Here is a 21,010-nt window from a genome sequence, read left to right on the forward strand (position 1 = left end):
GTTGAAAATGGCATCTAATCACTTTAAAATGGCTATATCTAATCCCACGTGATCTGGAGTGGATGCATTTGAGTCATTTGCCAGTCATAGTGACTTCATGTTATGAGCAACAACTTATATTTCTTTGCATTACCCTTTGGGGAATAACCAATTAATGGTAACAATGACCAGCCATTTTTAAAAAAATTACTTGAGAGAAAAACATTTTTCAGTCCAGTATTCAATAAATTTCCAGCAAAGGGTACTAGGTTTTGAAGGATTCTGAGAAGGATTCCTCTGGAGTTATTTTTCTCAAGCTTTTTAGTTCTGTCTTTCCACCATTTCCAGGAGCATTCTCTTTCTTCTTTTCAAGTTATAGCTATATACTGCAAAGTGCTACAATAGAAAATGTGAGGCTGCTTTATAAAAGACTGGAAACCCTTAATGGACTTTTTGCTTGAAATGAAAAAAAATTGAACTGGTAATTTTGAAATTTATTGGTTAAAAAGTTTTGCTTATGAGAAGATGGAAACCATAATATATAATTTGGGAATGTGGAAATGGTAATCATTGTGTAATTGTTGAAAAGAAGATTGGAAGTAGCTTAGATACTTTTTGTTTGTTTACACCTTGCCAAATTGTCAATAAGAAATAGAAAGTATAAATGGACTCCCTCACATTATCAAAAAAAAAAACATCACAGCTGATTTACTGAATATTGTTTGCTCATGGTTTAATGCTACAATCCATGTCTGAATATTTTTGCAGAAATATATCATGTCTGATTTTTTTAAAATTTATTTATTTATTTATTTTTGCAAAATCTGAGTTCTTTCCTGGAGCAATTATGGTGTGGGTTCTGTTTTTCATATCTTCTTTTTCAGCATTTAAATACTTTGTTTTAGAATTCTGATGTTAGGCAGCATCAAAAAGTGAACAGTGGCATTTTTTTCCTTCCCCTACAATTATCAAAACAATATAATGAAAGAAGGTATAAAGTTGAATTTTATAAGTGTAGTACTGCCTTCTCTGTTCTCTTCTTCCCTTTTCAACAAAGTTATGTTAATATCTATTACATTATTGTCGTTGCAACTGGCTACTCTTAGTTGTCTTCTCTGCTCTTCTTATGAAAATAATACTGGATATTTAGCAAAATTAATAAAGTTAATGGCTTTAGTATTGGATATATCAGGATTATGAGGTCATGTAACATTGAAATGTTGTTTTAGAGGTAGAATTTCTGGGAATGCTATAATCAATTCTTGGGAGTATCCTGGTGATCCTCGTGATCTCCTTTTGTGGCCTTCTGACAAACAAAGTCAACAGGGAAGCCAGAATAATTTATTAACTTTGTTACTAACTTAACAATTGTAGTGATTCACTAAACAACTGTAGCAAGGTTTTAAAATGGGGGGAGAACTCATTTGTTTTGTTTAGTAATGAAAATTTTGGTTTTAATTATAGTAATAAATTAAGGACTATCGTATGGGCTGATATCATTATTGTATAATGGCTATAATTTGTACACAACAAGTCTAGCTGATTAGCTTAAAATAATTTCATAAGAATTTATTCATGAGGATCAATGTGGGCTTTTACCTAAAAGAAAGCTAAAGAAGAATGTTAGAAATGAGTTAGATATTTGGAGCAACATGATGAAAAACAAAAGTCACATTGATTTTTTAAGTTAAGAAAAGGCCTTTGACAATTTGAACTGAGTTTTCTTGATCAAGGTTTTGGAAGATAAGAATTTTGGAGATAACTTTATAGAATGGTTAAGATTCATTTAGAAAGCATACATAATTGTCACTAGTCAACACAAGCTCAGAGAACATCAAGGCCCTGAGCTACGTATATTCTCTTCCCTTGGGACTTTTATTCAAATTTGAAACAGAAAGAAAGTAAAAAAAAATGTATGGTAGCATGGGCTAGATTTTGTTATAATATATAGATGGAACAATGGGAAAATATGTGGCTGAAAGAGCTTTGAGATTTACATTGTTATAATCTTAAAAGAGAATTTTTATAAAATGATGTATTGTTGGTATATGTCACCAGAGAAATTGTCCAGAAAGTATAAAGACACTTCAAATTTATATTGGAAATTAAAAGATTAAAAGAAGAAAAGGAGAAATTTTATCATATTTGGTAGTTGTGTAAAAAAAATCCTTGAAAGTTTTAAATTCAAACACATGCATTGTCTCAAAGGATTTAAGATTCATAAACAATTGAGACCTGTGGTATTTCTTTTGGGATTAATGAATGAACAGTTGGAATAAGCCATGGAACTGGTTTTTGTATATGATAACTGCAGTGAGATTATTGTATGCATAATAATCTAATAAATGTTATGTAAAACATTTAAAAACAAACAGTAATTCCAGCATTAAAAATCAAGGTCTGTGAAACCTGAATGAAAAGATTTTCATATAGTGCTGTGACCAACAGTTCTAACTAATCTTTCTAAGATGAGCATTATTCTGAGACCATAATCAAAATAATCCTAGAGGCATCATCTATTTTGATCGTTACTGAACTTCTGGTGACAATGCAGACCTAATTGTTTTCCAGAATTAAAAATCTGCCCCTTCCAATACAACTTTGGGCCAAACAATTTGAATATCATCACCCAAATTGGTATCTAGACTTGAATATCCATTTATTGAACCTCAATGGTGTCTATATAGCTTCACCATACTTTAACAAAGGACAAATATACTCTCAGACCATTGTTCTGTATAACTCTGCACTTATCCACACTATTCAAGTAATATCTGTACTGACCTATATATCCTCAGCACTTCCACCAGATCTCTTTTCCATGTCTTTCAGTAATTTGTGTTTCGTTAGTAAATCCTGTGTTCCAGAAAGTATAAAGAGCATTATATTATAAAATGTTTGTATTCTCTGATATTGTCTGCTCTGCTGAGCAGCTGATTCTCATTTCTCAGTCAGACGTATCTGCCCTTTATCTCCTACTTAATCTCCTAGATGGGAAACCCCAAGATTTGAACATGGGCTCAGACCAGTAGTCTGCTAACAAACTATCTCGTAAGGGCAACTTAATGTGTAACACACTTGTCCCCAGCTTTAGATAGAACAGTAGTATTGAAAGCTACCAGAGACCTTAGAAATTACAGGGCTTACATATCTTTCTTGTTAGCCTTCTTCTGAAAAAGATCTAAAACCCTTTCCATGCTAATTCAGAATTAAGGTAGACTTAGCCGGATCCATAAACTTAATGTAATCCAAGAATGTTTGGGATTGTCCAACTACTATCTGCTCAAACATATTGCCTAAGACAGATATGTTATTAAAAATGCCACTACCATGATCCAGAGAAATTCTTGTTTGGAAGAGTTCTCTGTTTCTGATGGTTGTTACTATTTAGTTCAGATCTCATTGATTCAAAGATTAAGATATAACATTTCTAACTAAAACCTATTATAACTATAAATGCTTAATTTTACTTGGATTGTGTCTAAATGTAAATATAATTATGCCACCTAATATTTCAAATACATTTGAGGAATAAATGTGCTTGCATCTACAGCTTCTTAAATTATGCTGTACCTTATGTAGCATGACTCTGTCCATTATCTATCTCAATGTTTTTCAATTAATTTAAGTTGTTAAGATTGTAATATATAGGCAAAATATTTAGCAGTATTTGATTGCTCGCCTATGTGATTCTCACAAGGGGCAGGAAAAACTACCTGCACTCTGATTTCTTCCGGCTCTTCAAGTTTAATTTTTGACTCACTAATATACGAAAATGACATTTAGATGCAAACTTTCCTCTTAATTGCATATTAAACTTTTATTTTTTAAACTACCAAAAAGTATTAAACATTGCTACTTCCTCTTAAAATGATAAATGGATGTGGTAACATCCCAATTTCTAGAAAATATTTACTTGTTAAGACAAGACAGCCCTCTGTGACTGTTTGCAAAATGTACCACCCAAACAGCAGTAGTGATCTAACAAAATACACGTGTTTGTCTGTCCCTCTCTCGGGACTCGTCATTTCAGCTAAAGTCCTAATCTAAGTGCAGTATATGTATCACTGAAACACATTTCACTTTAAATATCAAATTGGGTTACTCGTGGCAGATATTAAATATATTTTTCAGGAGCCACACATTTAAGTCAAATGGGAGGTCAGATTTATTGGGGGGTATAGCTCTTTCATGATTTATTCAAGCACCAGAAAAGAACTTTGATTAGTTAAAAGCTGTGGTAAAGTCTTGTGGGAGTATTTGTGAGAGTCTGGAGCTGTCAGAGATAACTGTAACTCCTTCAGCAAATTTCAGACTATTCTTCTGTAGTCGGACAAAACCCTTTTCTTTTCCCTCTTTTGTCCAGAAAGGCATTTGTCTTGAAACTGTGTGGCTGTGGACATGGGGTGCTTGTTTGAAGATCCCCCTTCGTAGTCAAGAAGAGAATCGGCTCGCCAAATATTGGTGTAGTATTTTATACTCTTCTCCTCCCTTCTTGTTCTAATCCTCCTTTTACTTCCTATATAGTTTTTAATAAGAAGATTGTGGAGGCAAAGTTTTCAAGGCAAGGGCCCATTTCCTGTTTTCTTTCCTCTGTTTGCTTAACAAAGTGTGCCTTACTTTTCGAGCTGCAGTGACTTTTGTTGCTAATAAGTAGTTCGTGAAAACGCTTGGCTTGCTCTTTGATTCACTTTTTATATACTGTCAGAGGAGATGTTTAAAACAGTCTTTCTCAGCTTTTTTGTGTTTTGTTATTTTTTTTAAAAAAGGGAAAAGAAGTGGCGTGACACAAGCAAGTGAGATTAATAAGAATTAAGCAAATGGCTTCTCTTCTTTTGTTTCAATGAGATAGTAGCCGTCTTGCAGCTACACAAAGGCTGCCATTTACCAGAGAGGACTCCCTCATTCTCTTGGCAGGGGTGCCATTGGAATCGGATACAAGTGGGTGGCAAAGAGCAAAAGAGGACAAGCAGGCTTTGTGTGTGGTTTTTTTAAAAAAAAAAAAAACAGCGGCAACCAAATCGTTTTCTGTATTGAACTGCCACACAACCAGCTGTGCAGCTTGCGAATTGGGGTGGACCAGTTCTCCCTGCAGATAGAAAGCAGTTCCTTGCCATCCCTCTTCCCCTGCTTTCCCACTCTTTCTCTTAAAAGCTGCCACTGAAACATTGGCTCAACTCCATCAAGAGCTGAAAGCTCCAGAAAATATTTATTGAACAATGCTTCTGACAACTGCCAATACATTGGAAGAGACCACTTATTTTTAAAGCAGTTTTATATCACCTTGTTGGCATTCCAGTCAGAAAAACTGAATTCAATTTATTTTCTATTGTACATATCTTTTTCTTTACTGATGATGGTTCCCATTGAATACAGTCACACATTTCTATCTCTCTGGCTCTTTTTTTGCCTTGCTTTCTTTCTATAAAAAAGCTACCCATATGTAGACAATGAACTATCTATTTGGTTTGTACTTTGCACAATGCCGCTGCTACTTTACTATTTCCAAGACAAAAGTGTAATTTCGGACTATTGTTAGAGAAGCAATATTTTAGTCTTTGTTATATTCTCAGGAGTAATGCAAAAAAAAAAGAGGCTTTTCCACCAATAAGTTACTATCTGGTCTTAAGAATATAGGTGCTGAACCACATTTTGTGTGGGTGTGTTTAAGTTTGCAACCAAAATCATTCACAGGGATGGACAATGTTAATGAAGTGCTCCTAAGAGAAGAATCTCTCTACACTTCATTCATGGACCAATTCATTCCTTTTTTTTTTAATGTGCTGAGTTGTTTTTGATATAGGATGTGTTGGTCTAAAAGCTCTTGAGGAGGAGGCAGATGAATCATTTCAGATAATACATTTTGACCAAGTGACATACATTTTTCATATAACTTTAGACAGCAAATCTGTCAGTGGTTTTTCTTAAAATAATGCAGCATGTTCTTTATTACTCCAGGTCTCAAGTTTTATTTCTGACAAGCTGAAATCATTAGCGTCATCCAATTGTTAATTAACATTCAAATAGTTGTGTTTAAATAATTGATTTTTTTTCAATATAACAATTTACATTTGTAATTTTAAAAATAAAGAGATAGATATTATTCTTAAATGTTTTTAACAAGCAAACCTTGTCAAGCCAGCTATTTAATCAGAACATAAAGGCATTTCAAAGGCTAGGCATAGATTCCCCCAAATGCATAGTTAATTATAAATGTTTCCCGCTTTAGTTATGAACCAAGCTCTGATTACAAATTATAGAGGAATATGGGAACAGTGTTACTTGCATTGGCCTTGTCAATCCATTTTCTTGGTGGGGAGTCTCTCTTCAGTTTCCCTCCCATTTCCTTCTGCATTTTCATTGTGATAGTAACACCACAAGGGTGTGCACAGCAAGGCAGTTCTCAAAATCAAATGGAATGTCTTTGTAAATCAGTTTGCCCCCCTACATTGTTAACCTTCTGGAAATTTTTAAAAACAAAACTATTTCAAAAAAATTATGGTGAGTGATAGGAGTGGTTCTTTATGAATGTTACTGTGATTGTAATGTCTGCTTTAATGAAAAGAAGGATAAGGGTAATAGGATAGCAGTGTTCCAATATCGCAGGGGTTGTCACAAAGAAGAGGGAGTCAAGCTATTCTCCAAAGCACTAAGACCAGGACAAGAAGCAACAGATAGAAACTAATCAAGGAGAGAAGCAACCTAGAACATTTCCTAACTGAACAATTAATCAGTAGAACAACTTGCCTCCAGAAGTTGTGAACGCTCCAACACTGGAAGTTTTTAAGAAGAGATTGGACAACTATTTGTATAAAATGCTATAGGGTTTCATGATCAGTGGGACAGCAGGTTTCCTGAGCAGGGGGTTTCCTGAGCAGAGAGTTGGACTAGAGGACCTCCAAGGTCCCTTCCAACTTTATTCCGATTATTGTGGTTTTATTGAACACACACACACACACACACACACACACCAAGGCTGTTATGGTAGATACTTTTTTTGTTTTTTACTTATTGCTAATTGCCAAGTGTTCTTTTGATTGCAGCAGATATGAGTTTGATATCTGCTGCATAAATAACTCACATTAGCCACTAGAACTGGGAGATAGTTAGGGTGACTAGGAATGAAAAGTTCAGTTAGTTCCCAGTATCTGAATCTCAAACTGTAGGAACATTCTGCATGCAAGCTAAGTTTTTTACTACTTGTTTCCATGTTCCAAATTGATCTGAAAAGTTATTTGGGTAGATATATTGATTGAGCCACGGTGGCGGAGTGGTTAGAGTGCAGTACTGCAGGCTACTTCTGTTGCCTGCTGGCTGCCTGCAGTTTGGCAGTTCAGATCTCACCAGGCTCAAGGTTGACTCAGCTTCCATCCTTCCAAGGTGGGTAAAATGAGGACCCAGATTGTTGGGGGCAAGAAGCTAACAGAGGGCTTACAGAGGGCTGTAAAGCACTGTGAAGCAGTATATAAGTCTAAGTGCTATTGCTATTTCATAACCTCCAAAGAGCTAACTAGATAAACAGACTGTTGCCCCAAATTTCACAAAATGCTAAATGTACAGAATCGGCATGCTGTATAATGCATAATAAAATGGACAACTTGCAACTTCTAATTTTGCATGAATTTAATTGCTTTTTCCCTTGTAATTTCCCTTTTGTCCGGATCTAAGGGTAGTTGTTTTAGGAGGGGGGGTGTCTTTGAACCAATGTTGACGTTTAGCAACTGCCTTGATAATTCCCTGCATTTTTCTTGGCAAGTTTTTTCAGATGTTTACCACTGCCTCAGTCCTAGGAATGAGAAAGGTACTGACCAAGGTGGCTTCATACCTAAGATGAGACTCAGGGTCTTCTGGTTTCTAGCCTGGTAGTTCAACCATTACCTCAAACTGACTCATAAGTGTCCGTTAATAATTGTAGTCATAACATTATCTTAGGCAATATTTGTGAACTACTGGGCATATTTAAATTGGGACCAGATATTGTCCTGGGTGTCTTCTCAAAAATGCTGCCATAAAGGAATGGACAGTCACAAAACCCGTTTACAGAATGTAGACTAACAAATTTGCTTAACACTGTCCTCAACTCCTTAGGGCACCATTTATTTATTTTTATTTTTTATTTATTTATTTTGATTTGTCAATTGCTTACAAGATAATAGGTATAAGTATATACATAGTTATGAATACATGAAATGGGTACATATAAGAAAAATAAAAGAAACAATAGGACAGGGACGGTAGGCACATTGGTGCGCTTATACACGCCCCCTACAGACAGACCTCTTAGGAAAGGGGTGAGGTCAATAGTAGACAGTCTAAGGTTAAAGTTTTGGGGGTTTGGGGAAGAAACCACAGAGTCAGGTAGAGTATTCCAGACATTGACCACTCTGTTGCTGAAGTCGTATTTCCTGCAATCAAGTTTGGTGCGGTTTACCTTGAGTTTGTATCTATTGTGTGCTCTTGTATTGTTATGGTTTATTTTAGCTTTCCTTTCTCTTTCTTCAAACAAGCCCTGGGCTTGCATTTTTATGCCCCAAACTGTGAGGTCATGTTAACTCAATGTCATTCTTTTGGATAAAAATGATCCTTTGAAAGAATATAAAGATAAATAAAAGAACATTGAAAATATTAAGATTGTTGGGCAGGGAGCCTGATGAAGAACATGGAAGTCCTAGAGATATCATGCTGTTTCAGCTCTAAGCACTCGCTCCCTCAAGCCCTTCCAGGAATTGATGTAACCCTAAAACAAGATAATGTCTAGCCTTGCAGTTAGTATTATTCTCATCATCCCTTACTAATATGGCCAATGGTGAGGAAAAGTGGAAATTTTACTCCATCAGTTTTAACAAGGTCACACTTTGGTCAGTGATATAGACAGCAGAAAGGACATGTGTATATACTGATAAATGTAGTAATTTGGTTTAACAATAGAGGAGATTACAATAGATTTTTTTTTCTTGATTTTGTTCTGTATGATTAACTGTCACATCTCCAGCCCTTCCTTATGAACATGGATTGCATTCCACAAATGTTTTCATTGTCTTTCATTTTCCAGTGCTGAACAATAAAGTAAATCAAAGCAATAATCTTAAGGGACATGTTTGTAAGATTCCAGAATTCTCCTGCCTTAACAGGGAAATAGTTCGAAGTAATTGTTTCTTTCAGACCTTAGAAACAATTTTGAAGTAGTCAGTGTTATGTCTTGTGATTGAAGTGGCCTTGAGTCAGATACTGCTAGGGGTGTATGTATGTGTGAGAGAGAAAGGTGGGGGAGAGAGAGAGAGAGAGAAAAGAAAGAAAGGAAAGAGAAAGAAAGAAAAGAAAGAAAGAAAGAAAGAAAGAAAGAAAGAAAGAAAGAAAGAAAGAAAGAAAGAAAGAAAGAAAGAAAGAGAGAGAGAAAGAAAATAAATACAGGTAGTCCTCGACTTACGATCACAATTGAGCCCAAAATTTCTATTGCTAAGTGAGAAATGTGTTAAGTGAGTTTTGCCCCATTTTACAACTTTTCTTGCTACAGTTGTTAAATGAATCACTGCAGTTGTTAAGTTAATCACATGGTTGTTAAGTGAATCTGGCTTCCCCATTGACTTTGCTTGTCAGAAGGTCGCAAGAGGGATCACATGACCCCAGGACACATCCCCAGGATTTTCCTTTATTTCAGCCTGTGGAATACTTCAGATACTTCATGGTATCTAGTATGGATCTTCCAAAATGTCTGGTTACAATTGCCAGTGGCTAGAAATGAATAGCTAGATCTTAGAAGGGGCATTTAATCAAGATTACAAATTAAAGTATCCTCAATAAATTCTGTGAAAGATCTCAGTATTACTATACTCAGTAGAACTCTTTTATTTCACTATTGTTCATCCCAACAGGGAGTTATAGCCCTAATAAAAATGATGGGCATTATATTGAGAAATGTTACTCCAAGGTGCAATATTTAGCCAAGAGAAATTCATCAGTGTTCCAATGGGTATTTAAGGAAGCCCTGTGCAAATTACCCATCCAGCTGGAGTTTATTTATTGCTTTAAGTGTTGTAGTTTTGATGCCTAACTCACTATTTCAACATATTTTTTTATTTTTTTAAAAAAGTAAAGGGCTTCATCTGAAATACATAACTTGGTCAACTAACAACCAAATTGAAAACACATACACAATAAATACTGAAAAAAACCATAACCTAGGTTGATGTAGTCCAGTACAAAGAAAAAAGATCAGCAAGATACAACTATTTCACAAATGAACATTGAGTTCCCTATCATCATGTTATAATCACTGAGTAATTCTGAAGCTCTCTACTATTTTTATATGGCAAGCAGTATCAAAATATTTGTTGTAAAAGCTTTAGGAAACAGCAGCAATGTGTGTTTATGCCCTGACTTTAGATTATCATAGTTATATCAAATCAGACAATGACCCAGTTAACAACATCATTACAATCAATGTTACCCTATTTTGGTTAGCAACCATATAATACATATACACATGCTAGATGATTGGCATAAAACAAGCTTAAATCAGAAATCACAATACAAATTTATATCAGATACGCATATATAAGAAATTAGTCACAATGCGACCATCAAATGACATCAATAGGTTTTTATTTTTCTCTTTTCTAATAGAACCAGACGGTTACACAAATGTTTGCTATCTTTATTATTTCTTTATGTAATTTATAGAGCCACCCATCTCTAAAGCAAGTGACTCTGGGCATCTAGAACAAATGTATATCTAAACTAACAACAACAACAAAATAGCTTGTAGCACATCTTGGTAATGTGAGAATCTTAAAATTAGACTGACAAGAGAGTTTGTATATCTTTATAGCATACACAACTTAGGATGAGTTCTAGTATCAACATCATCAAATTTATTTGCCAACCATCTCGCAGTTCAAAGTGACTCATCCTCCTAGGTAGTATATGCTATAAAGATATATACAAGGTTCCTGAAGGGGGTTATGGTGAGTTCTAATCTAAGAGCAAACTTCCTAGTATCTAATACTGACTTTCCTATATTTCCCAAATAGAAGTGCTATGGGTATCTCTAGCCTTTTCTAAAATTGGAAGTTTTTCCATTGAAAGGTTGGTTTAAAGGAAAATTGATTCTACCCAAAGTAACTTGGAACAAGTGAGACAACCACTTGATGGTCTGTATCTTTATTTATTGCTTAAAAGTGATTCTGGCTCCATCTAGTACTAGTGCCAAAGATTAATTACTTGATAGAACCATCTTCCAAGCCAGAACATAATCTCTGTCCTTCCACTTGCATCCATTAGCATGGGTTATTCGTCTGCATGCAGAGATGTAGACCCAAGACTCCTGTGAATGAGCTGGGAGTGCTTGTGCCATCTCTGTTGAAGCTAACCCAGATGTTCCAAATGGGAATCTAATGAAAGTCCTCATAACCATCTTAAAAGTACAGCTCTGTACATAATTTTCCAGGGGCAAGCTTTATGTATCACATTGGGGCTTCTTCTCTGTATGCTGTAAACTATGAATTCAAAGACTAATTGAATATAAATTCCTGCATTAAGCAGCATCAGTTTACCATTAGAAAGCCAAGGCATTTTAGTACAGATTCAGATGAAGTTCTGTGTTTACATGAGTCACTAGTGTTGCTTTAACATTTATGTTCATTTTATTCCAGGTATACGTCCACAAATAATGAATGGCCCTTTGCATCCTCGTCCATTGGTGGCTTTGCTAGATGGAAGGGATTGTACAGTGGAGATGCCTATTTTGAAAGATTTGGCTACTGTTGCATTCTGTGATGCTCAGTCTACTCAGGAAATACATGAAAAGGTATTTATTAACATTTCAATTTCAAAGCACCTGAGTCCTGTGATCCTAGAGGGCTAAAAGTACATCAACAACAACAAATAACTGACAGAGACAAAACCCCATAATGTCAAACGGGCCGGGGTGGGGTAGGGGGGCAGTCAAAGGATTCTCCTGCCATTCTAGGGAATGGGGAATCTGGAAAAGACTTGAAAATCTGGTAAGCACCAAAAAGGAAATGCGTTTTAGATCCCACAAGATGGGAGTGCTTAATTAACAAGTCCACCCTTGCTTACCTCACCAGATTCTCAAATAAGCAAAGTGTATGCCATTCAGGGCTTTAGAGGTGATAACCAACACCTTGAATTGTACCTGGGAACCAACTGGTAATCATTGTAGCTTCAAAGTAACAGAGGCGCTGCACATACATAACATGCCCATTGTGGCTCTCACTGCTGCACTCTGGATCAGCTGTAGCTTCTGAGTGATCTTCAAGAGCACCCATGTAGAGCACATTACAATATTCCAGTCAAGCTATGACCAAGGCCTGAGTGGCTGTCTGAAGGCACTTGCAGTCTTGTACCCAAGAATGGGCACAATTAACATACAAGATGGACCTTGTAAAGAAAATTTATCACTTATTACTTGTATGTACACTGAGAGGTTATGCAACGGAGAAGAATTCCTGATGTGTCCAATCACACTTGGCCAATAAAGAATTCTATTCTACTCTTAAGAAAATGCTTTTCAAATTAACACAAAAAGAAGAGTATCCTGTATTTAGCAACAATTCAGCTTTTTTCCAAAAAAGTTCAGGATTTTTACCTGTGGTTTCCAATCATTTTTGTGTAAACTATCATATCATCAAACCATACAAACCATCAGGTACATAATGATTGATTTATGTACTTGGATTGGTTGAGGTATTCCGCAAGTTGTAGTTGAGTAATCTCAAAAACTACAGGTTTCCACTGCTGAATTAACACATTTCTATAATAATTGTACATATAAATTAAAATCAGACAAACTTATAAAGTAGGCAAAAGAACATTGTAGTGTAAAATTAGGATTTGCTGCTGACTTCATTTGATTTTGAAACTTATTCCACTTCCACATTCTGCTTTGTGTGCTGTTACAAAGAGATTGAGTCAACAGCTCTTATCTCAGTGAATATCAAGCTTATGGAAAGTTCTTGCTAATCTTCATGATGAAATGATGAATTAAATTGGTATTGTACAGTAAATTGATGACCATGCAGTCTTGATTTAATTGTATGATTTCTCTGCCTCCTTCTGTTTATACTGACATAATTCTCCTGATAATCTGTGACAGATATCTGAAATTTGGATTCCTGCATGCAGCAAAAATCTTTGATAGACTCTGTATGGATTTGATAATTAAATGTGCTATGATGAAGCCACAATAAATAATCTGATTTTAAAAATTGATCTGACTAGACAGCTTTTATGAATAGATAGGGATCAGAAAGAGATTAATGCAACCAATCTGCCTGATGCAGGTACAGTGCTCCTTAAATTCACAGCATCGGAGAACAATATTGGAACTAAATAGCATGTGTTCACAAAGTACAAGTTTGGTTATTTTGATTGATTTTCTTACCTGATGTAAATCAGTAGATGAAAGCAAAAAGAAACTATTAAATTAGATAAAATATACTTGAATTTCATCTAGACAATAAGTTAAGTGCTTTCTAGAAACATTGTCAGCTTGGCTAAAAATCTTATCATGTTGATTGGCAAGAATAATTGAGATGAAACCTTGAGTCACCTTGAAATATGAGAAGTAGAAATGTTGCAATAAAGAAGTTAAGAAGTGCTAATATGAACCAAGCAAATTCCACAGTAATAAGTTAGATCATGGGTGTCAAACTCACTTCGTCATGTTGCTGTCACATGATGTTTTGTGACGTTTTTCCCCTTCGTGGAGCTGGGGTGGGTGTGGCCTGTGCATGATGCATATGACCCATGGGCCGCCAGTTTGACACCCCTGAGCTAGATGTTCATACATAACATTTCCCTGGTAGCCTTTTTCTAGCTAACTATGAAAAGGAGATTAAGAGTAGGAAAATGACTCAGGGTAAGGATGTACTTAAGCTTTTTTGATTCACTTTTTACTTCTTGCATTCAAGTTTCTGCTGCTGTTTTACCACTGAATTTCAGATGTAGTCTTGATTTAGAGAATATTGGAAGTCTTTGTGAAATGTCTAGTTTTACCTTAAGTGATCAGAGTTATGTATAGTCCTAAATACATAACTCTGATCACTTCACAATCATATAAATAAATAAATAACCCATAACCAAATACAGTTAAAAATAATCGGTGGTGCGATTCAACTGGTGTAACAACCTGTTCGGTGATCACGCACTTTGCGCGCGTGCACACCATTTTAAAAAGCCTGTTTTCAGCTATAATACTTACCTTCTACTGCAGCCCCAGTGAGTAAAACAGCTGAGGCGCTGCAAAACCGCTCTGCCGCGCGAATCAGCTGTTCTCCAAAACAAGGAAATAAAGCACAGGAAAAGGGGGGGGCAAATAATCACCAGAATTACCAGTTCACCCGAACCAGTCTGAACCGGTCCCCGAATATAATCCCGAAAACTATAGTCCCCGAAAACCCGCCCCCCGAATATAATCCAGTACAAAAGAAAACCAAGACAATAGATAACAAACTCACAGAACTGATTGACCTGTTGGGCTCCTTTAACATCCTGACCCTAATTCCCAGGGGAAAAGTCAGGTCTTAATCACAAAGGGAGGCTGTTTTGTAGATCAGGCATCATAATAGAGAGGCAGGTCTCCTTGGTCCTGCGAGATGGCCTGTTTAATAGAGGGGAAATGGAGCATGTTCATCCTTTTGAATCTGGAAAGAGAAGAGAGAGATGGGCAGTTTTGCAAGTAGCCTAACCCTGGTTCACCACACAGGCTTTAAAGCCGATAACCAACATTTTGAATTGCGTGCTGAAAACTAGTACAGCTGCTGTGTTTTGGACCAGTTGAAGGTACCAAGTACCATGTAGAGAATGTTGCAGTAATCTAATCAGGAAGTAAATAAGACATGAATGAGAGTGAACAGACCTCCTAATGTAAGAATGGGCACAACTGGCACACAGGATCAAGCCAATCCAAGGCACCCTATCCACAGCTTTATCTTGCTCTTTTGAGCGGGAGTTCAAACCCCACATCCACTTTGTCTGAAGGGGACTGTAAACCCCATCAAGGGTTAAAGATTAAAAAAAAAAAAACTACCTGATCCCAGGAGCCAAAAGCTGAAAGGTGCTCAGCCTTGCTAAGATGGATTTGCAGTGTTTTCCCCCATCCATACCTTCAGTCTTCAGGCACCATAAAAGAACTTTGACAAAATCAATTATACTATTATTATTGAATACATTTTAGTAACAATTTTTATGTAAGTTTTAGAAGAAAGCAGAAGTTACACTGTTTGGAAATAAGGCTGTTTCATATTTACTGTTGTTTAGAAATAGGAAGACTTTTAGTGCATATATAACTGAAGATTTTAAGTGCTATTTAAATTCCTTGGGTTGTGAATTTTTTTCAGTTGTTTAAATACTCAATTTAAAATCTGTATTATTTAGAGATTTAGCCTCAAAAGTGAACTTCGTGTGTTATTGAAAAGGTAAGATTTATTATGAGGTTTATTCAGAAATAAGTGGTTTTGGTGTCTGGGTAAAATTCAGAAACTACTTTAATAGAATGCCAATAGCTGAGGTGCTAATTATATTATTTAGTATGCCACTTTCTCTTTTTCCCTTTTTTAGAAAAACAAAGAAAAATGTAAGAAGAAAACAATTTAGTGGGAAGTTACTCCACTGTTTGTGGTGGTCCTAATCAAAACATGATCACTAAACTGGATTTAAAGTAAAGGAGGGGAAAGGATCTCCATGTTACATAATTGAATGTAATATATACTTTGATCCTGAGAAATATTCAGATCTGTAGACATCATTATTCATTTTCTATGCATGTACTGTGGGCCAAGTTTCCTGGCCTTGTAAAAACTAATTCTTTTTTTTTACTCTGTGCTGACAAGAATTCTAAATCTCTGAGAATTTGGATCTTGAAAATACAAGATAAATTTGTCTTTGTCACTGCTTATCTTTGAGCAAAGCTGAGCAAGCTGAAAGAATGCTGTATGGAAACTGATTATTTGGTATGATTGGAAGATTTAAAATCCAGGTCTTCCAGAAAGGAATATAAAGGGGATAGAAAGCAGCTAGATAAATTGTCTGAATATAGATGGCAGACAAAATCATTTAAGGATTACCTTCATTCATAGATCATGCTGCCCTCAGGACAGAGTCCTAAAGAATTATAACTTGCTACACTTACTTAAAGTGTAATAAATAGCTGATCAACTCCAATGCAAAGCTGTTAACAAAGCATCTCATCTTTGGTTATTGCTTATTCAAAATATTCTTCCAAGCTGTGTTTACACAACATATGGGGTCACAAGACTGGTTGTAATTTTAGTTCTAAAGACTCTTTGGCAGATAAAATTAATCTGTGTTAAAGAGTATAAAACTTACTGAGGCACATAGAACCCCTGGATCAGTTTCCAGTGATATGAAGACAATTGTTTCACTTTTTCTCTTATATTTTTATTGTCATCCAATTTTGAGAATTAGATTGTAGTAACTTAACATTCTTGCATATAAAAAAGGCTTGTTTTTTAAAAAATACATCTCATGCTAATTTTCTTTTGTCAAAATGAATGGTGTTTGGGGATAAATTTTCTTTGGAAAATAGAAAATTAATGCAAAAGTTTAAAAAAAACTGTACACATTAATAAATAGGACACCACTGAATAGAAAGAATGGAGGATTAACAGACATATATGTTTTTACAATCTGCTCCTTGGGTTTGGGAGAAAGGCCTTTTTTATGGAGTAAGTTAGGTTGACTGATTTCATAAATCAAGGAAGATAGAGTTACGTAAGTAAGTGGTCAATTTTTTAATTCTTCAGAATTACTTGACCATCTCTGTTGAATAAAGCATAAACAAAGGATTTTCCCCAGTGATGTACATTACAGAGTGTGTTAAAGGTAGTCAAAATTGTAAGAGTCACTGGGATTATGCTGGATAGAGAAGGAGGAGAAGGAGGAAAGGGATTTCTTCACATTAAACACATTGAGCTGGTCACTACTGTTTACGTAAAGATTCTGCTGTACAAAACAAATACCTTATACAAAGTCATAAGACTGCACAACTCTGCAGAATTCCAATTAACCAGTGAGTACATATTCAAGGAGAGGGGCTTTTTCATTCAACTTTGTTCTTCCCCATATTTCCATTTACCGTATTTGCCGGCGTATAAGACGACTTTTTTGCCCTGAAAAACATGCCTCCAAGTGGGGGGCGTCTTATACGCCGGAGGACTCCGACTCCCACTTCGAGCTTGAGTTGCAGCCGGGAGGAGGCTGGGGGAGCGGTGTGTGTGTGTGTGTGGCGGGTGTCACTCGCCACGCGCTGCGCAACCTTTCCCCCTCTTCCTTCCTTAGCGGTGTGGGGAGGAGAGGATTCAAGATCCTCACGTGCGGCGTACTTTTCTTTTTCTTTTTTTTTTTTGCACGCAGGTTTTGCATGCGGGCGGCTGTAGGTTGGGATGGGGAGCCCCGGGTGGGTTATCAGGTTTTACGGTGCTTCCAACATGTGCGAACGGTGGGAGAGCGAGCGAGCGCCCGCTGTGTGAAATCCTGCCGTCAAAGCAACACTGGGGGAGGCAGGGTATACATTTACCAGGTTAATGTAGCAATGGTGATTAATGCCCAGAACATTGTTTGCGGGTATTGGGGTGTGTGTGTGTGTGTGTGGTGGTGGTGAGGAGAGGTTGTCCTTTGAATGCGGAAAAGTAGGTGTGACCTTGTGTAGGAAAATAAAGAGATCCTTTTTAGCGTGTTTGGCTTCTTTGCCTCCCCTCGTTCGTTTTGACGTGGAGATAATGGCCTTCGGGCGGGAGGGGAAGAAAACGGTAGCTGGATCATTTCAAATTTCACTTACTCTCCTGCCTCACTTCAATATGTCTGAGCGACTCCAGATACTGGAAGACTTTTTGAATGAAAGTGTTACCGCCATATATTTTTTAAAGAGGGCCACTTGGGGAAAAAAAAAGATTCTAAGGAATTCCTTGTTTCTTGATTAAAGAGAAGGCATTGAATATACTGTTCCTTGGCAGCCTTTTCAGTGTCCGGGTTTTGGTGTGTGTGTGTGTGAGAGAGAGAGAGAGAGATCAGCTGTATTGAGAAGAGAACTTTCCTGTGTTCTCATTTTATTTACAACATATTTTACGCTTAATGGTAAGCAATGAAAAATATTTTTAAAACTCATTTCTAAACTCCATAGCTATTGGCATATTCTTGGTTCAAAATTGGATTAGCTCATTTCAAAATTGTCCAAAGCAGAAAAGTGCGTCAAAAAAAAAAAAAAAAAAGTGCAAAAGTGGAAGGTGTGTGGAAGAGGGTAGTCTTATACGGCGAGTATATAACAAACTCTATATTTTGAGTGGAAATGTTGGGGGTCGTCTTATACGCCCAGTCGTCTTATACGCCGGCAAATACGGTAATTTACAAAAAACTAATGCAATTTGTAGGCTTAGAAAGGGGCAAGCAATATGTTTGGGATGGTCCACATTTATCTAACAATTTTCTCCTTCTTGTGAAACAAATGTTTATTTCCTTTTAACTTTACTGCTACTTTTCGAGACATGGTAGTTCTTCAAGAGATATGTGTCTATTCTTTTTCTGGCCTTGGAAGGACACAATAATAAAATTAGAAAAGTTCTACAGAGAAGAGAAAAGATTGGAGACTATTTGCATTCTCCTTCAGTTATATAATCCTTGAGCAATTATTCACTTGCCTTTTAAATTAGTGTTGTGGAGAAAGTAAAGTGTTAGTATATCAAGAGGCACCCACCTATTTAGAATTCTGCAAACATGACATACTTGCTTTTGTAAAATGACTGCTGCAGAAGATTGTTTTCTGACAAAATGATTGCTGTTGGGAATATAATTAATTAGAAAGTACTGATCACCAGAATACTGTCTTCTCTTACCTCATACCTATAGGATACTCCTTACTACTTCTGCTTTCTTGTATTTTATCCAAGCAAGAAAGCATTCTTCCAAACAAATCATGGGGTTTCAACCACCCATCTATGTGGCCCCCAAAGTTAATGTTACAGTCTAGTACTTTGCTTTACAACATGACCTGTTCACAGTTTTTATGATATATTTTTTACAAATATACATATGTAAATACACCTACGGCAGGAAGCCTTTCTTCAAGAAGGATGTTCACTGCTATTTTCACCCTCAGAAAACCTACATAAGTTCTGAAATTATTTGAGCTTTATATTATATTTGAGCATGTATTAATATATGATTACTTGGGACTGTATCAATTTAGGATCTAATAGTAAAATGGAAGACTGCACAGGTGAGAAGATACAGGACACACACATGCACACACACACACACATATACACACACAGAGAGATTCTCATTGTTTATGATTACTGTTTACTCAGACGATCTTTTTATTCACAATCTGATATTAAGATAAGTGTTTCAGAATGAAGAATCTGATATGAAAATATTTGATGAAAAGTTTTAGAATTACTGCTGTTGTTCTAAAGTTTTTGAGCATTTTTATCTGATTGATAAATATTTGAATATGATTCAACATTGGACTCAGCTACCAGAATAGATTCATCTGTTCCACTAATGTCTACAATTTCCATGTTTGTCTTTTAGGTTTTAAATGAAGCTGTTGGGGCAATGATGTACCACACTATCACTCTCACCCGGGAGGACCTAGAGAAGTTCAAGGCCTTACGAGTCATAGTTCGGATAGGCAGCGGTTATGACAACATTGACATCAAGGCTGCAGGGGAACTTGGTATGTTTAGATGCCAGTCCTTCAAATCCTCTTTCTAAAATGTTGCTTGTTCTTAAATGTAAAGTAAATTGTTTAATTGTCTCATGATTGTAGCATTAGCACTTAGACTTATATAATGCTTCACAATGATTTACCGTGCTCTTTAAGCAGTTTACAGAATCAGCATATTGCTCCCAACAAACTGGGCCCTCGTTTTACCAATCTCAGAAGGATGGAAGGCTGAGTCAACCTTGAACTAGTGAGGATCAAACCCCTGGCAGTTGGCAGAATTAGCCTGCGATACTGCAGTCTAATCACTGCGTCACCACAGTTCTTGTATTTCTTTTTATAGACTTGTTTTTCATGGGAGCAGCTTATATACAATTCTGATGCATGATAAAATATCTTCATGTTACTTGGTTGATTGATTCATAGTAAACATGGGATCTCTGGTAGAGATAAGATATATATTATAAATTAAATGAATCTTATCTATGGAATCCTGATGTGGAAATAACACTCTTCTAGAATGGAGATTGTTGTACAGTTTTCTGCAAGAGTACTATACTTTCCAAACTATTGGGGAAAAGTGGTGTCGCCTGTTGTACTCATGAATCATCTTCAGTAGTTAGGAAGAAAGGAACAGATTGCACTATTCTGTGCTTCTGTTTCTCCATATCCACAAAACTGTACAGGCATTTAATTCAATACTAGTACATCAAGAAAAGTTTATGAAATGCTAGGAGAAGAAATGAAGATTTGGCTTAAATAATGTTAAAGCAGCTTTTTCAAGCAGAAAGCAAGAGAAAGCAAGAGTTAGTTCTTGGTCATATATGTGTGACCCTTTTTCTTCAAAACAATATGCGAAGGATACAATATGTGAAGGATACTTTTGTGTCTATTGTTGATTAACAGCACCTTAGTACACCTTTTGTACTAAGGAAAGAAGCTAACTTTAACTGTGGTTTATAAATTACTTTATTGAGATTAACCTCAGAGAATAGCCTGAAACAAAAATTTTGCATCTCTTCATGTCTATTCCAGACACATAGACATATAGGTACATTCATGTTTTTTTGCAATTCATCCATAAAATACTAAAATATTACTTAATAATACATCCCAACTGTTTGACTTCATATAGATGATGCAGCTCTATGTCTTTGGATCCAGCTGCTATTCATATTAAAGCTGCTTAAATGGACCCTATGTTTCTTCCAAAATATATTACCATAGTGGTTATTTTATATTAGTTTTATAAATTGTGTAAGTTCTGTTGCCTATTCTATTAAAAATTATAAGTGGCCTATATTGTTAAAACTGGATAACATACACATA

At 36.0% G+C, this 21,010-nt stretch overlaps 1 protein-coding gene across 5 annotated transcripts in view; it reads left to right on the forward strand.

The window, feature by feature from the left end:
* The window catches only part of CTBP2 (C-terminal binding protein 2), a 240,015-nt gene that overhangs the window by 199,145 nt on the left and 19,860 nt on the right, over positions 1-21,010 (forward strand). For all 5 annotated transcript variants that reach the window (XM_087964336.1, XM_087964340.1, XM_087964337.1 and 2 more), the window contains 2 exons: positions 11,631-11,785; positions 19,549-19,693. In XM_087964336.1, the coding sequence (XP_087820462.1) occupies positions 11,631-11,785; positions 19,549-19,693 (300 nt within the window). The remainder of the gene's footprint in view (positions 1-11,630; positions 11,786-19,548; positions 19,694-21,010) is intronic.

Source organism: Notechis scutatus, chromosome 4 (genome assembly GCF_049901735.1).
Source record: "Notechis scutatus isolate UNSWTSFEM ecotype Mainland chromosome 4, rNotScu1.2, whole genome shotgun sequence".
Taxonomy (NCBI): Eukaryota; Metazoa; Chordata; class Lepidosauria; order Squamata; family Elapidae; genus Notechis; species Notechis scutatus.